We start from the raw sequence: 18,531 nt of genomic DNA on the forward strand, positions 1-18,531 counted from the left end.
TTTTGTTTTTACTCATGGTGCTGAAATATTCGCGTTCCAGACTGTCGGACCGGTGAGGCGTCACCGAGCCGCGCATGAACTGACGTAAATCCGCCTTCTAGCTGGGGCCTCGATTCAAACAGAAACCGGGTTTCTAGTGCACGGTAGGCCACGTTGCCATTGTTCGCCAGAAGCTAAGAGATGTCCTTGATGTCACTTGGGAAAGACCCGCCGCAATCCAACCCGCCCCGTGGCACGGCAGGGTCAACCGGCCCGCCGTCAAATCGGCTGCCACGTCTTGTCAATGGTCTGAATGTGCTCTTTGGCTTTCATGCGCAGCGAGGCGATGCTTGAGCTCCGCTGGTCGACGTCCTCCAAGGGGTACTTGTCCACAAACGTAGTGGCACACTGGTATGCCGCGGGGGCCATGGGTTGCATGCCCTGGGGCATCGCCGGAGGGCTGTTGAGAAACGAATGCCCGGCGTAGGCCGGCTGCAGTGTTTGGGCAGGGCCCATGAACCCCGGGATGCTGTGCACCGTGGTGGCGCCGGAGATGGGAGACGTAAGCCATGGGTCCAAAGGGAGAGAGTTACCAATCGGGCCGACGTTGGCCGCCATGGCGGGCCGGTTAAACGAGAGCATGGGGGTGTCGTGCAGCTTCATGGAGCTGGCTTCCATCTTCTCCTGCCGGCGCCACTTGGCTCTCCGGTTCTGGAACCAGACCTGTGAAGGGAGAGGTGTTAAGCACAATGCCGTCCAGGCAGGCTGCCCATTCTAAGCCTCCCCCGCCCATTCACGAGATGCTGTTTGTTCCCTAGGGAGGTGGTGGGCTCTCCCACACTAGAAGCCTTCAAGAGGCAGCTGGACAACCCTCTGTCAGGGATGCTTTAGGATGGATTCCTGCATTGAGCAGGGGGTTGGACTAGATGGCCTTGTAGGCCCCTTCCAACTCTGCTATTCTATGATTCTATGATTCTATGAAAACATTTAGGTGCATTGGCACCTCTGTTAACTTTGGACAGCCTCGCCAATGATGCTCTTGCTAAGATCATATTATTATTATTATTATTATTATTATTATTATTATTATCACCACCACCACAGTATTTCTTTGATTGTAAGACGCCATCGATTGTAAGACACACACGAATTTCAGTACCACCAACAGAACCCCCCCCACCTAAGACACACCCGCGATTCGAAGACGCACCCCATTTTTAGAGATGTTTATATGGGGGAAAAGTGTGTCTTAGAATTGAAGAAATAGGGTATTATTATTATTATTATTATTATTATTATTATTATTATTATTATTATTAATTGCATTTGCATACCGCCCCATAGTCGAAGCTCTCTGGGCGGTTTACAAAGATTAAAACACAGAACGTTAAAAACAAATATACAAAATTTAAAAGCATAAAAACAGATTGCATACAATAATTATCAATAATAATAATAATAATAATAATAATAATAATAATAACTGAGGCAGGGAACAACATTGAATACGAAAATACTATAAAATACATAAAACTGATTAAAACCTATAAAACTGATATTTATTAAAATAACAGTGAGACATCTTAAAATTGAATCTACAAGTAGATACAATATCTATAGGATATAAGAGGTCCCGCACTGGATCAGATTATGGGTCCATCTAGGCCAGAATTCTGTTCACACAGCAGCCGACCAGTTGCCTGTGTGAACCCAGAAGTGGGATGTGTGTGCTATAGCACTTATCCCATTCATGTCCCCCAGTATACAGCCTCTGATATTGGAGGTCGCACATAGCCACCCTGATTAGTAGCGACTGATATCCTTCTTGAATTTGTCTAATCCGCTTTCAAGTTGGGGTGGGGGTTACTGGTAGAGAATTTCATAGTTTTACTCGGGGGGGAAAGCGCTTCTAAAAAATAGATTTTTAGGACGTCCAAAAGGTGTGGCATGTGAGTTGCTCTCTGGATTTGGGGAGTTCCAAATTGGTGTCTTCCTCTCTGTGTCTCTCTCTCTTTTTAATATAATAATAATAATAATAATAATAATAATAATAATAATAATAATAATAATATCAGACACAGCCTCCACCAGCGTCCACTGGGATGGACAAAAGAATCATAAAGCAATTAGCAAGAAGTTCGCACTCTTCACATGCCCAGAAACACCCTGGCCTTTACGAGGATTTCTCACACTCCCACGAGCTAAGCAGCCCCTGCATTCAAACAGCTCCCAGTCCTGCGAAGGGACATGCAGCAGAATGCAGGAGAATACCTCTATATGCAGCTTGTGCCACGTGGTGCAATTATCGCCCAGCAGGTGGCACCAGCTTATGTACCTACCGTGGCTTGGTCCAGCCACCAATCAGGATGACTTCCTGAGCAACGTCTTTTGCCATTGGCCGGCTCAGAATTAAACTCCGCAAGCAGGCTGACCAAGTAGGTAAAACAGGTTAAATGTGTAATAAATGACCCCCTACAAGTAGAAAACTAGCACATCAGGGAGCAAGCAGAACTAGAAACTTTCTTCCCTGGCTTTCTTCCTGCAGGGAGGTATATTTTTGTTTCGTTTTTTGCAGCAAAACGCTCACAAACATGATTCACCCCCTACCCACAGGATGAAATGGTATGGTCCGTTCTACCACCTGGATCTACCGCAGGTGTGCCCTGGACTGTACCACTGTGGACCATATGTGTGTGGGGCATAAAAACACCCCAGAGGGCCTGCAAGAAGGTGACTTGGAGAACTATCATAAGTCTATTCCTGTTGCCTGATGTGCTAGATTTCTACATGCAGGCTGATTGGCTTGTTTGTTTGCTTTTGCAGGGGAGCTAACCAAACATGACATTCTTTAGTTTAAGTAGCACAATGCAATACATCCTCCCCCAACCTGGTGCCCTCCAGATATGTTAGGGATTATGGGAGTTGTAGTCCGACACATCTGAAGGATACTGGGTAGGGGCTTTAACTCAGGCTTTTCTAATATGGTGCCCCCCTCTCGAGATGCATTGGATTACAGCCCCTATCATCCTCACCCTGCATCACAGGGATGATGGGAGTTATAGTCCAACATATCTGGAGAGCACCCGGTCGGAGAAGGATGTCCTTGCTTGTGCTACTCAGACTGGAGTATTTCATGTTTAGATAACAAACCCAAATCACCCTGCATGTAGAAATCTAGCACCTCAGGCAGCAGGCATTGACTCATGATAGTTCTCCGTGTGGGCCTTGGTGGATCGGTTCTTGATCCTAAAAGGCCGCAAGGTCTCCCAGGCTTTGCTCACCTGAACTCTGACCTCTGGCAGGTTGACTTTCATGGCCAGCTCTTCGCGGCTGTAGACATCCGGGTAGTGAGACTTCTCGAAGGCTCTCTCCAGCTCGTGCAACTGGTAGGTGGTGAACGTGGTGCGGTTGCGGCGATGCTTCTTCTTGGGCGGCTCTTCGTCCAGGTTTTCCGGCGTGGTGCCTTCGCTGTCCACGCTCTTCCGTAGCTCGCTTAATTCCCCGTCGCATTTACTGAGGAACATGGCAGGTTCTGAGGATGATATAAGAGGTAACATTCAGTCCTGGGCAGGAGGAGGGAGACAGATGAGAACAGGTTCAGAGGAGGGCCACAAAGATGGTTGGAAAACAGGCCAGCGATGCGATTCGATTGCCTAAGGATGTGGGAAAGTTGAAGGCACTGGGCATGTTTAGGTCTGAGAGCGGACACGGCAGCTCTCTTCAAATTTCTGAAGATTTGAAGATCATATGGACTGGGGCGAAGACCTGCTCTCTGCCACCACCACAGAGTGCCACAGAGCTAGAACTAAGAGGTCGATTTCGGTAGGACATTAGAAGACATTTCTTGCAGATCCCATTGTCCCGGAATGTAACACCGAAACACTCTGGAAACAAAGCCCTAGGAAGAGAGACTGAAAGAACTGGGCAGGTTTAGCCTGGAGAAGAGAAGATGGAGGGGAAACATGAGAGCACTCTTCAAATACTTGAAAGGTTGTCCCACAGAGGAGGGCCAGGATCTCTTCTCGATCCTCCCAGAGTGCAGGACACGGAATAACGGGCTCAAGTTAAAGGAAGCCAGATTCCGGCTGGACATCAGGAAAAACTTCCTGACTGTTAGAGCAGTACGACAATGGAACCAGTTACCTAGGGAGGTGGTGGGTTCTCCCACACTAGAGGCCTTCAAGAGGCAGCTGGACAACCATCTGTCAGGGATGCTTTAGGGTGGATTCCTGCACTGAGCAGGGGGTTGGACTGGATGGCCTTGTAGGCCCCTTCCAACTCTGCTACTCTATGATTCTATGATTCCATGCTTCACGTGGGGCTTCCCTTGAAGACCATTCGGAAGCTCCAGCTTGTGCAAAATGCGGCAGCTGGATTGAGAGCTGGGACCAGAAGGTCATTGCATATAAGGCCCATTCTGGCCCACTTTTACGGGCTGCCTGCATTTTCCCAAGCCTGATCCATGGTGCTGTTTTCAACCTACAAAGCCTTACCTGGCTGGGGACAGAAATACCTGGTGGAGCGCCTCTCATGCATGAACCTACTCATACATTACAAATGATGTCTGAGGCCTTTGAGTCCTCCCCCGAGGGAGGTTCAGAGGGAGAGGGCTTTCTCCGTGGTGGCTCCCCAATTGTGGAATTTTCTCCACCATGAGGTCCACCATGCTGGCTGAGAATTGTGGGACTTTTCTTCTGTCTAAACATGCACAGGATGGCACCTTCAGTTGTTTTATCAGGTCGTGGTATATTGTTGTTTGTAGCTATTTAAAATTGTTTTTCATTTTAGTATCTTTTAATGTTCATTATCAGATCCTTTGGGTCTTTTCTAAGGAAGCCGTCAAAGAAAGAAAGAAAGAAAGAAAGAAAGAAAGAGAATTGTACCCTGGACAGTTACACCCCTCCGTCTAACAATGTCTTCCAAAACAACTCCGTAATTCTACGCATAGTAGGATCTGCAACAAAATGTTGCTGCATATCCACGCTTCCTAACAGGACTTCTCCTCTTCACGGCTCCAGCTAGCCAGCCAGCTGAGACCAGCGGCTCCAATTCCGGTGGGGCCGTGCACCCACTCTGCTGGAACCCTAAAAAGAGCTATCCAAGGTACTGAAACTATTTTGATGCTGGGGTTTAGCACCTTGGACAGCTGCTTAAGCATTGTGGTTGGTTCCGACAGAAACCCAGAATGGATTCACAGCCTCAACGAAAATCGGAGCGGCTGGCCTCCACTGTAGCCAGCCACGCTCTCTTCAAGCATATTCCATTCCATCCTCCCCACTTGATCCCCCGTTTTTTCTTTTTTCTTTTCCACTACTGGAATTGGAGTGGGGGCTACCCTCTTTGGGGTATTTGGTCATTCTTGGAGTTCCCCCGCGAGCTGATATCTTCCCGTTGTTCCTCCTGGGCCTAATTTTTTACTCCAGTCCTATCGGCACGCAACACCTGAGTTCGTCATTAGCGGGAGCGATGATACAAGGAGAGAGAGGAAAAGGAAGGAAGGGAGAGAGAGAGAGAGAGACAGGAAGAAAGAACCAGATGGAAGACAGGAAGGAAGGAAGAGAGAGAGAAATTAAGAGAAGAAAGAAAGAAGCAGAAGGAAGGAAATAGCAACCAACTAGAGGGGAAATGAGGCAGAGGGTCTAGAACTGGCCACGTGCTTCTCCTACACCACACCAAAAGGGCTTGTTCAGACAACACAGTAAACCATGGTTAGTTAGACTGCTAACCCTTTTGCAGCAAATGATTAACCAATGTGTTCACTATCATGTTGCCACCATGATTAGGAACGGTTCGCACAACACACTAAGTCATGGTTCCCACCACATGCTAAGCCGTCGTGTTTAGCTCAAAATGCTTAACCACCGTGGTTTAAGCGTGTTGTCTGAACAGGGTCTAACCTCCATAGTCAAACCACTTCCGAAGCTGAGAAACTTTTCCGAAGCAGGCGTGGATACCCGGTCACTACGTTCAACATCTAAGGTCCCCCTCCGGGTGCCTACTCCGAGAGAGGCTCGGAGTGTGGCGACGAGGGACAGGGCCTTTTCGGTGGTGGCTCCCAGACTGTGGAACGATCTCCCTGACGAGGCTCGCCTGGCACCAACGCTGCTATCTTTCCGGCGCCAGGCTAAGACTTTCCTCTTTGCCCAGGCATATGGCGGCACATCCAAATTACCCACATGTTTAGTTTTTAATTGGTTTTTAATGCTTTATGTGTGTATGTTCTGTGTTTTAGAGTTTTAAATTTTGTATACTTGTTTTTACCTTCAATTTTAGAATTTCTGTAAACCGCCCAGAGAGCCCTGGCTATGGGAGCGGTGTATAAGTGCAATAAATAAAATAAATAAAAATAAAGTAACGTTTTGTTGCAGGTCCCTGTTTTAAATAAACCCCTCCAGCTGTCTGCAAAACCACTTTTTTTTGGGGGGGGGGGGTCTACCTATTGTGCCGGTTGCTTTTCTGTCCCCTGCACCGCCTGCCTCCCTTGGGCCCTGCCAGTCTGCGAGGTGGAAAATGTGAGTGACAGCCCCCTTCCCACTAATTAACACGGGTGACACCACGGGTCAAATTAACACGGGTGACACCACGGGTCAAATCCCATTCTGCCGCCTTTAATGGCGCCACGGCGCTTCCACTCGAAGCGTCTAACCTTAAGACCTGGCCTTGTGGTCAGGCTACCTCTGGGGGCGAGGAAGCACAGGAAAAACAGCAGGCAAATAAAACCTGCTTGCTTTTCAGGTGTGCCCTTCCCCTAGACCCCCGCCCATCAGTACCACAAATGTTAAGAACATCAGAAGAGCCCTGATGCTGGATCAGACCAAGGGTCCATCTAGTCAAGCGCTCCGTTCCCACATTGGCCAACCAGGGATGAACCAGCAGGACATGGTGCAACAGCACCCTCCCACCCATGTTCCCCAGCAACTGGTGCACGTAGGCTTACTGCCTCGAATACTAGAGATGGCACACAACCATCAGGGCTAGTAGCCATTCATAGCCTTCTCCTCCAGGAATTGATCCAACCCCCTTTTAAAGCCATCCCAATGGGTGGCCCTCACTACATCTTGTGGTAGTGAGTTCCATAGTTTAACTCTGCGCTGTGTGAAGAAGTCCTTTTTATTTGTCCTGAATTTCCCACCCATCAGCTTCATGGGAGGACCTGGGTTCTAGTATTTTGAGAAAGGGAGAAAAATGTCTCCCTATTTACATTCTCTATACCATGCATGATTTTGTACACCTCCGTCATGCCTCCCCGTAGCCTCCTTTTTTCCAAGCAAAACAATCCCAGCTGATGTAACCTTCCCTCGTAGGGGAGAGGCTCCAGCCCCTTCATCATTTGAGTTGCCCTTTTCTGCACTTTTTCCAGCTCTATAAGATCCCATTTTAGGTGCGGTGACCAGAACTGTACACGGTATTCTAAGTGTGGTCGCACCATCGATTTGTATAAGGGCAGTGTGATACTGGCTGTTTTATTCTCAATTCCTTTTCTTATCATGCCTCACATGGAGTTTGCCTTCTTTACAGCGGCCACACACTGGGTGGACATTTTCATCAAACTGTTGCGTGGTCTTCTCTGCCTCTCTTGACAGACACACCATGCGCGCGTGCACACCCACACCCCACAAATTCCCTTACAGGTGGTGGGATTCGCACCCCGGAACGCCTCCTCCCATATGTACCTGCCCGGACCCTAAGGTCATCCTCAGGGGTCCTTCTCCGTGAGCCCCTGCCAAAGGACGTGAGGCAGGTGGCTACCAGGAGGAGGGCCTTCTCTGCTGTGGCACCCCGGCTGTGGAATGAGCTCCCTAAGGAGGTTCGCTTGGCACCTACATTGTATGCTTTTAGACGCCAGCTGAAGACCTTTTTATTCTCCCAGCATTTTAACAGTCTAGAAATACATTTTAACTTGGTGTTTTAAATTTGTAATTTGGCATTGCTGCTGTTTTTATCTGGTTGAGCTTTTATATGGTATTTTATATGATGGTTTTATACTCTTGGTTTAGACTTTGAATGTTTTTAATTTTTGTGAACCGCCCAGAGAGCTCCGGCTATTGGGCAGTATAGAAATGTAATAAATAAATAAATAAATAAATAAATAAATAAATAAATAAACAAACCAATTTCCCAGTTCAATAATCCAACACTCCAAACACCAACTTTTGTCACAGGTCAGCATTTTAGTCCCTTCTTCAGAGTAAAACCATAGTCCTATGAAGGAAAGTTTCAACATGAAGTGCTGGATTGTTGCTATTATTCTTGCTATTATTAATTAGTCCTACTTTTGTTGATAATACTATTTTGACTATCATTAGTAGTAAATGCAATTATTTTTCTTGGTGTTAATACCACCATTCATTGCTATTCCTTTTGCTCTTAATCATACGATTACCATTATCGTTAGCTATTCCTAGTCTTTTTGCCAATATTAATACTATTATTCATTGCTATTCTTTTTATCATTAATAATATTACCATTATTGTTATTTACTGTTCTTTTTTTGTTAATATGATTAACTACAATGTAGTTACTACAATTCTTTTTTGTTGTATCAGATGGTGTTGTTAATCATGTTATTATTAATATTAATTATTATTATTATTTATTGGTATCCTTGATAAAGTTATTATTGCTCTTATTCCTATGTATTGTTATCCATTTATCCATATTATTACACTTATTATTAGTTATTGCTATACTTTTTTTGCTGATATCATTACTATATTCTCATTATTAGTTATTGCCATTCTATTTGTTGTTAATATGATGTTGATCACTTTTATTAAAACTCTGGGGTGGGTCCTGACAGATGCCGGATCACCTGCGATGGGAGAAGTGGACTTCCTCGCCTCTACAATCCTAGAAGACCCTCCAAACCCCTTGAAAACGCAACACAGAGAGTCAGGAAACTTTGCCGTACGGGGCGAGCCCTGGTTTAAGAGGGGTGTGAAATCCCCCCAAGTTGGGCGGGTTGATTTCTACAATCCTCTAACACAGGGCCTGAGCTGAACTGATACATCCAAAGCGTCTGCTTCATTTCCCAGATATGCCTCTTACACGTGTGCGTGTGTATTTTATCTAATCTTCTTTTTCTTCCCTTTTTTCAAGCATCCGTTCCGCCATCTCTGTGGCAGTTCTTCCCCCCCCCCCCCCTGTTCGGGCTTTAAGTTCTTAAGCTCAAAGATTGGAAGGAAAGACATCGCAAGATGTGTAGGCCCCGGAGGGATTTATTTGCCTGCAATCTCGCTTTCTCCTTAAATACACCCTTTTCTGCTTGCCGAAAGGGAAAAAAACACACACACGTTACGTTGCCAGGAACACGGAGGAAAAAGTCTAGGCCCATCCAAAGCAGTGGACGGGGCAGATTTGGTGGTGAGAGGGCCTATATTCCAAACACACAAACGCCTTAATATTTGAGCAAAGAGCAATCCACTTCCCAGCTGTGGAAGACCACCTTTCAGAGAGGAAGTCCGCTTTGCGTAAGCTCAAAAGTGGATCAGCCGGGAGCGAACCGGGGCTGTCCCGTTCTGTTTTCGCTTCGTCAGTTTCGACCGCTGACTGCAAAATGACCAGAAGTTGGATCATTTGCGTTTCTGTTGGGATTGCATTATATATAATATATATATTTGGGGGGGGGGGGTTACACAGGGGACTTCCCCTGCAAAAAAAGAAAGAAGAACATCAGAAAAGCCCTGATGCAGGATCAGACCAAGGGTCCATCTAGTCCAGCACTCTGTTCTCACAGTGGCCAACCAGCCATCGGCCAGGGTCCCACAAGCAGGACATGGTGCAGCGGCACCCTCCCACCCATGTTCCCCGGCAACTGGCGTATATAGGCTTACTGCCTCTGATCCTGGATAGAGCCAGGGCCTCCGGTCTATCCCGCTCCTTCAATCCTTTGAGCAATGCTTCCTGTTTTATTTCTGCATTGGCCATCCTCACCACCTTTTCAGGACAGTGTGGGGTTTAACTCCCAGAAATATACCTTCCTTTGGTACAGCATCGCGCGACGTGGCAAATGGACCCACGGCAGTCCAAATCGGGTCGGGGTGGAAATGACACCAAATTTTTTTTAAAAAAAGAACCAAACCTCCGTTACCTGTTTCGGCCTCGCCCGGATTTGCGCAGGAAGTATCTTAACTTTGCTGGCACCTCCGTGGGGGGACAGCCCACGCGCGCCTCAGCCGTTCGGCAAGCTTCTCGGGCAGAATTCGCAGCGGGCTCCTTAATTGTCACGGAGCCCCGAGAGAGCGGGAGAAAGAGAGAGAGAGAGAGAGAGAGAAGAAATCTTTATTTAGTCTTGCAGATGTCACTGGACGCCGCAGATTGGAAATGAGTCCAAAGGATTAAGATGGGGTTATTAATTGGTGGGCCTTCCCCTTTAAGAGTGATTGACAGCTACATTCCAGATAAGTAATTGCTCTAAGTGTACGTTGGGTTCATCCGGCAGAAGGATTGAGTTGGGAAAAGGGGGGATGGACGGGCTCTAATGATGGCCCAAGCGGGCCCCCACCCCCCACCCCACCCCACACACACTTTGATTGTCTCCCACACAAAAGCGTCCTGCTGCAGTCCTTTTCTTTGTAATCCCCTCATTACAGGAGAGGAGAAGAATAAGAAACAAGAGAGAAGGACGGGAGAAGAAAAGACCCGGGGGGGGGCACCACGGCTGTGGCTAGAGCAAACTGCCCCCCCCTCCATACACACACAGCCCGCCTGAAGCAGAAACAATTGCTTTTGTCTTTGGCTAAAGGGCCGAAAGATGGGGGGGGAGGGAATTCGTGGGATCCGGGGGCGCTTACACCCACCCTGAGTCCGTGGCACATGGATCTGAGCCGTCCCACCGCACAAGGGCCACGAGAGGTGCACTGGAGGGTGCGTCAGAGAGAGAACGTCCAGATTGCTGGAATCGGTTTCTGGCGCCAGAGGGAGGCAGGATGGGGCATTTGCCGAGGGCCCAGAGCGCCCAACTCATCACATTTATTTATTTATTTATTTATTTTTGCATTTATATACCGCCCCATAGCCGAAGCTCTCTGGGCGGTTTACAAAGTTTAAAAACCGTGAACGTTAAAAGCAAATATACAAAATTTAAAACCATAAAAAAAAAGCATAAAACCCAGACAATATTCATTTAAAAACCACTGTTCTGGGGTCAGTTAAGAAAAGAAAAGAAAAGAAAAAACTCAGCACGTGCTGTTAAATGCCTGGGAGAAAAGTCTTGACCTGGCACCGGAAAGATAACAATGTTGCTCCCTCTCAGGGAGATCGTTCCATAATTGGGGGGCCACCACTGAAAAGGCCCTGTCTCTTGTTGCCATCCTCTGAGCTTCCCTCGGAGTAGGCACTCGGAGGGGGACCTTAGATGTTGAGCGTAGTGTACGGGGAGGTTCATGTCGGGAGAGGCGTTCCGTCAGGTATTGTGGTCCCAAGCCGTGTAAGGCTTTATTCACCACTGCAGTGGGTGAACTTTTCCCAAGGGCCCCTCAAAACCGGTTGCTGGCGCCGGCTGGAATGGGCCCCATCAAGATGAACGGGCATAGTGGAAGTACAGGAGCAGGCCCAATGAGGGAGACGTCTGGCTAAATCATGGCCCACCACCAGTCGTTCCCTCTTCACTCCCCGCCCTCCAAAATGCCACGGCTCAGGCCGCCCAGTGGGGCTCCCTTCAAGCTGGACATCTCAGCCACTGCCCTGTGGTGCCCGGCATCGCCAAAAGTGAATGCCACAGGGGGTTGGCAGCAGGTCCTGCCAAAGACCATCCATGCAAACGCACACATTGAGGTTTCGCTACAATCTGGAAAGCCCGCTTTGGCGTTTCGACGGCAACCGTGGCAAATACGATCTCATCCCCATTCCCAACGTTCACACCTTTCCAAATAAAGAACGTAAGAAAAGTCCTGCTGGGTCAGAGATCAAGGTCCATCTACCCTAGGGGTAGGGAACCTTAGGCCCAGGGAAAGGGGTCAAATCCAGCCCTCTGGAGTTCTCCAGGCGGCCAGGTTTCATTCAGCTGCTGCAGCTAATAGCTATAGAGAAGTGGCACCTGCAACAAAATGTTCCGATCTGGAGTGCTCTCTTGGAAGCATGCCAGCCACGCCCTGTTCTAGGGCTGTGCATGGAAAAAAAAAAAAAACCCGAACCACTTCGTGGCCGGATCTGGAACTTTTGGTTCAGGCCCGAACCACTTCGGGTCGATTCGCCCCTTCCCCCGCTCTGCTCTGCAAAGCGAGATCCGGAGGGGCGGATTGAGATTTTGCTCCCTCTTCCCTACTTACTTGCCTCCGTGGTGGGTGGCGGAGGCAGGTAAGCGGCGAAGGGGGGACAAAATGGGGACCGAATAAGCCCCCCTCCCCCCTGCCTCCTTACCTGTCTCCGCTGCAGTCGCCACATGGACTCCGCTGCCACCGCCAGGTGACCCCCCCTCCCTCCCATTTACCTGCATTCGGAGCTCCGGATGGAGGCGAACCGCTTCGCCTTGATCCGCAGCTCCCCTGACCTGATTTGGATCCGCCTTTGGCGGAGGCGGAACAGGTCACTCTGCTCCGGATTCGCGATATGGAGCGGAGCACAGTCCTATCCTGTTCCATGATATTCCGTTCCATTTTCTTTTCCAACCGACAACATTTGAGCTGGGCATTTCGGGTTCCCTTTGCCTAGTTTTTTTTTGGGGGGGGGTTCACCCCTAAAGGGTGAAACTTTGGGTCCCCTCTCCCCTGAAACCGTTAATATACCTTCATCTTTTGCAAGGGCGGTGCCGTTTCGCAGACATCCATGTCTAGTCTTGGGTTCGCTAGGAGTATATGCCGTCAAACCTTTTGCACGCAGAAGGTCTCGGGTTCAAATCACCGCGACTCCAGATAGGCCTGCGGGGGTTGGTGGTGGGTGGGACCCTGCCTGAAATTCTGGGGTCACACTGGGCTTTTCCCAGCCCTGCCTGGAGATGTACGAAAGATGTAGAGGACGTCAGGCCAAGCCTGGCAATGAAGGAAGCCCTGTAAGCCCCTCCCACTTCCCCCTAGCCCCACCCCTTCCTTTGGCTCCACCCCCTTTCCCCCAACAACTGATCATTGGGCGTTTTGGGGCATTTGGTGAAGTTTCCCCACAAACTGCTTATCCTCAGACTTTGCTTGTGTCAGTGAGCTTGATGGCCAACTTGGGATAAGGCATTTTCCTGTTCCTATCTAAAGCAGATTTTGATTCAGACCCATGAGGACTAGCAGCTTGCTTTATTGATAGGGACGGCTGCAGCTCTATTTTGCAGCCAGAATGTCCTACAACGCCTGGAATGCAGGGAACTGTAGGGCTTTCTTTTCTGTCTAAGTGTGCAACCTAAGTTTCCAGTCCTCATGGTTCTGAAAAAAAGGGCAGAGTTAAATAGGAACCTAGGAAGGTAACTCCCGGGGGCCTTCCAGATTTTGAGAGGCTGAAGGCCCCATCATTCCTGATCCCTGGGCATGTTGGCTGGGGGCTGATGGGTTTGTAGTCCATACCTCTGGTGGAGAAGATACTGAGCTAAGTGTCCCAAAGGTCTGACTGGACGTAAGGGTGGTTCCTGTGTCCCTATTTAAGTCAGCCTGTTTTTCAGAACCATGAGGACTGGAAACTCGGGTAGACCATAGTCCAGTAGCAAATCATCTGGCACACAAGAAGATCGTAGGTGCAATTTCTGGCATTGAATTGATAGCTCGTGGATGAAAGCGAAGGCAAAATATATTCGAGCATCCAGATTTGCAGGCAAATTCTCTTAAGTTGAATATTCTCTCTCTCTCTCTCTCTCTCTCTCTCACACACACACACACACACACTTTAATCACAGAATAGCAGAGTTGGAAGGGGCCTACAAGGCCATCGAGTCCAACCCCCTGCTCAATGCAGGAATCCACCCTAAAGCATCCCTGACAGATGGTTGTCCAGCTGCCTCTTGAAGGCCTCTAGTGTGGGAGAGCCCACCACCTCCCTAGGTCACTGATTCCATTGTCGCACTGCTCTAACAGTCAGGAAGTTTTTCCTGATGTCCAGCCGGAATCTGGCTTCCTTTAACTTGACCCCGTTATTCCGTGTCCTGCACTCTGGGAGGATCGAGAAGAGATCCTGGCCCTCCTCTGTGTGCCAACATTTCGAGTATTTGAAGAGTGCTATCATGTCTCCGCTCCATCTTCTCTTCTCTAGGCTTTCATTTACTCATTTTGACCCTATCATCAAATCAGAACCAGGACAGGTTTCGGCATTCTAGAACAAGGGCGGAAACAAAGTATAAAAATCGGAATACTTTTTATCACGATTGCCTTCAAAAATATATATACATTTCAACCTTTGATTTAGATTTGCAAAAGTCTCTCTACAAAATCAATAATAATAATAATAATAATAATAATAATAATAATAATAATAATATTTTAAAAAGTGGCCAATTCGAGTTTAAAATGTTATGAATTTGGGCAAATGTTGTTTTTCAAAACTTAAGCCATGGCATCTCTTCTTCCCACGCTATATTCTGTCAGGGACCTTTACACATTGCTCCTGAACTCTAGGCTAGAGAAGAGGGTGTCTCTGAGCATGTGAAGCATCACACACACACGCACAATCAGCGCAGGCATTGACCTGCCTGCAAAAGTCCAATGCTGACTCCCTTTCAGCCAGAAGGCAATTTTGCCGTGATTTCGCCAACCCAGCTCTTCCGCCATCTGTCCCGAGGAGGGCTGGGCTCCTTTTAAATTCATTTAATTAATTAAATTACATTTCAATTAAATTAACTGTTTAGGCGTAATAAGCCGCCCACCCGCAAAGCGGGGAGAAAAGGAGAACATGGGCGGTTTATTTCCCACTGGGGGTGGAGGGGGCGAGAACCCAGGTGCAAAATGCTTTAAGAACAAGGACTCGTTTCAAAACTAAATGTAGTTTCATTTTGGGGTTCCCCCCCAAAAACAGTCCTTTTACATCACTTTTTATAGAATGCGTTTTCTGGAGGTTTGGCGGTTTCTGGGGTTTGGAGCAGTTTTTATTTTCCTGTTCTGAAAGGTCAAAATGGCTTTTTAAAGGCTTAGTTAACAGGCAAGGCCTTTGGCCATGCCCACCAATAAACCGAATTCGACCCCGAAGCTGAAATCGCTTCCCTGCCCCTGGGTCATGCAGATTTTCTCCTTCGCCAAGGCCTGCCCTCTCCTGGGCTCAACAGATCCACGGGCACGGAGCCCTACATCCCGGAATAGACTGTGTACATTGTAAGAAGTCGTGGGCTGGTCTCGAACCGGTGAGACTTCGTTTCGGATCTCTGTTTGATCAGGAAGCGCTTCGGCTGACCTCGTGCTACGAAGCTTGGCCCACCTCGCAGGGCTCCAATGAAGATACGGAGAAAGGCATTCTTTGAAGAAGAAAGACGGCATCCTTCTTATTCTTGGTCACACTCAGTGGCAGGCATTTTCTTTGTTAACATGTGGAGGCTGATTTTAAGCAGCTACAAACAAAATTGCATTCGACGTTCCACACTTTGATGGGCATAAGCTCTTCTGGCATGCGCATGTCACGCTATGTTCCATCCACCCTGGTGTGCGTGACACAGCCACAAGAGTGAGCAGTTGTGTTGCCAAGCACTTAAAAGGCCCGAATCTGAATAAAACCACACAAACACACACACACACACACACACACACACACACAAAAACGGTTTGGTTAAAATTTCACAGGAGGCAAAACCAGCCAATTAATTTCTCGTTGAAATTGCCTCAAAAGCAATAAACGCTTCAATTAATTTCCACCCCGACCCAAATAGCCTCAAACTATTTGGGTCACAAAAGTCACAAAAACGGGAAAGTCACAAAAACGGGGTTCTTAAAAAAACAGACCTCATTTTAGTCCATTTTGAATTTCTCCTGTATTCCTAAAATACTACGTCCTCCTAATTCTGGTGTATGGGCTATGTGGGAGTAGGGTTATTATTTCTTTGAAGACTCGACTTCCATGATCAGATATAGTCTGTGTTCTTGAGGCCGGCATCTGTTTCTTGGGGGGGCGGGGGGTTACCCAATTTTTTTATTATTTTTTGAATACCTTCTCTCTGCGTGGATTAATCTTTTTTATTGTTTCCAAACACCAATAAGTAAAAGACACTGCAGCGCAAAATATAATACATATAGGCAGACACACACACAAATCAAACAGAGCAAAAAATCAATAAAATAAAATGTTCTTCCAATATTCTCCCCAGCAAACGTATGTAACAATGTTATTTTTTCCTTACTCTATCACAGTCAAATCCAAATCTCTCATTTCTCTCTTTACATTTTCTACATTATTGGTTGAATCCACAGATGTACAAGTCATCTTTTTCTCGTCCCTTCATAAAGTTTACAAAAGGTTCCCATTCAGTTATAAATCTTAAAGTCGATTTTTCTCTCATTATTGCCATGAGTTTCCTGTCATCTCCGCTAGCTCAAACATCTTCAGTAGCCGTTCCTCTGTTGTGGGCACTATTTCGCCCTTCCATCTTTGGGGATATAGTAAACTTGCAGCTGTTGTCATATACCGTATTTCTTCGATTCTAAGACGCCATTGATCGTAAGACGCACACTAATTTCAGTACCACCAACAGAAAAAAAGCTTTGTTTCTAAGAAATAATAAACGCACCCGCGATTCTAAGACGCACCCCATTTTTAGAGATGTTTATATGGGGGGGGGGGAAGTGCATCTTAGAATCGAAGAAATACGGTATAAGAATAGAGTCCCGTGGTTCTTTTTCATCTGCTCATCCATAAATCCCAAAAGAAAGTATTCCGGTTTCAGTTGGAGATTAATTTTTATTAATACCTTCTCTCCAAATGAAACGTTGCTGGACCGTTTGTTTCGCTGCTCTTGCGCGAAGCTGTGATAGAACGCCCTTCTGTGTTTGCGGGGTCGAAATCCCAGATCGGAACAATTCTTTTTCTCCCATTCTTTGTAGGTTGCTTCATGCCGTGCTTGGCATGGACGTAAGCAAGAAAGCAGGTGTGCACGCACGAGCAGCGGAGCATGTGCTAAGGCAGTCTTCCTCAACCTGGGGCGCTCCAGATGTGTTGGACTGCACCTCCCAGGCTGGGGCATTCTGGGAGTTGTAGTCCAACACATCTGGAACGCCCCAGGTTGAGGAAGGTTGTGCTAAGGGCTGCAGCAGAGGGCCCCCGGAATTGCTCCTACCTCTTCAACATTGCTGGTTCACCTTTGCTCTGGCTCAGGCAACGGTGGTAGGGAAAAGGAGGTGCAGGAGACGCCACACCACAGCCTGCTGCTCCCTGGCTCTCGTGTCAAGCAAGTGAGGGGGAACCATGATGCGAAAGAAGAGGAGCAGCAAGCGCGGCAGTTGCAATGTCAGGGAGAAGGCAGACTCACCGAGAGGAGAAGGCCCACGGCAGGTGTCTTGCCAAAGGACCCGCCAAAATATCAGGAGCACGCAGAAAGAAAATGCGCAGGCATGTTCGAAGGAGAGATGAATCCGTCCATTTCACGCACAGAAAGAATCAAGTTTCTTATCTTTAAAACGTAATTTATTTTGTTATTTTCATTTATGACATTTTATACCGCCCGGTAGCCGGAGCTCTCTGGGCGGTTGACAAAAAAAACAAAGCCAAAAACAGTGCGTGAAATGCAATGGCTGCAAACTAGGCAGAGTAAAAGCCTAGCAGCAGTGCAGCGACTTAAAATGAAATGGCGGATTTAAGGCAGCAGAGGTAAAAGGTGGGATGCTCCCTGTGCCTGTTTACCCTACCCTGTGCCTGTTGGCATTCTCTTCCCCTCCTTATTGTTCTATTATGATTTTATTAGATTGTAAGCCTATGCGGCAGGGTCTTGCCATTTACTGTTTTACTCTGTACAGCACCATGTACATAGATGGTGCTATATAAATAAATAAATAAATAATAATAATAATAATAATAATAATAATAATAATAATGAAGCCCCAGGCTGTGACTGTGCCCATGGGGGGAAGTTCCCCACCTACCTACCTCCCAAAGAGGCATAATAAAGAGAACAATATACCGAAGAGAGGGCGTGACAGGAACTCGTCGCCAATGGTAGGTATTCAAACTGTGGAGTGACAGGAACTCGTCGCCAGTGGTCAGGGCCGGGCAAAGCTGGTAATAGGCCCAGGCCAGATGGGAAATGTAGGCCCCATTTCAAACTGCTCATTAAGTATTTTTTTAATCAGTTCTAAATACATATGAACTAGAATGATTTATTTTTTAAAAAAGGTAATGGCAAGCCCTTTTATTCAAGATGTGTATAAGACATCACTTCTTCACATTCAGAAATGCTTTACGTGCTTTTCTTTGGGCAAATTCATCATCATCAACATCAGAAAAATCAAGCAACTTTGCCTTGTCAGTGTTAATGTTCAAAACTGCTAATCCATTCAAACGTTCTCGCACCATCACAGACCGAAAGTATGACTTGATTCGTTTTAGGACACTGAACCTCCTCTCTTTAGAGGCCACTGTGGCTGGCAATGACAGAAAAATTGCTACTTTGTAACAAATCTTTACCAAAGGGTCCCCCTTTGCCTCTACCAGGGGGCCTCGAAGTAGGG

The 18,531-nt window shown here is 47.3% G+C and overlaps 1 protein-coding gene across 1 annotated transcript; it reads right to left on the bottom strand.

The window, feature by feature from the left end:
• Positions 1 to 258: 258 nt before the first annotated feature.
• LOC134413019 (retinal homeobox protein Rx1) lies at positions 259 to 3,503 on the bottom strand. Its single transcript, XM_063147049.1, has 2 exons — positions 3,261 to 3,503; positions 259 to 702 (listed from the first exon to the last, which is right to left on the bottom strand). Exons 1-2 carry the CDS (start codon positions 3,501 to 3,503, stop codon positions 259 to 261), a joined length of 687 nt encoding a protein of 228 aa, XP_063003119.1.
• Positions 3,504 to 18,531: the final 15,028 nt, after the last annotated feature.

This window comes from Elgaria multicarinata, chromosome 23, assembly GCF_023053635.1.
Source record: "Elgaria multicarinata webbii isolate HBS135686 ecotype San Diego chromosome 23, rElgMul1.1.pri, whole genome shotgun sequence".
Taxonomy (NCBI): domain Eukaryota; kingdom Metazoa; phylum Chordata; class Lepidosauria; order Squamata; family Anguidae; genus Elgaria; species Elgaria multicarinata.

Bases quoted from the DNA above. Each gene is read 5' to 3' on its own strand.
- LOC134413019 (XM_063147049.1), bottom strand. From the start codon at position 3,503: ATGTTCCTCAGTAAATGCGACGGGGAATTAAGCGAGCTACGGAAGAGC. The intron at 703-3,260 runs GTGAGCAAAGCC...CTCCCTTCACAG, and splicing joins TGCCAGAGGTCAGAGTTCAG to GTCTGGTTCCAGAACCGGAG.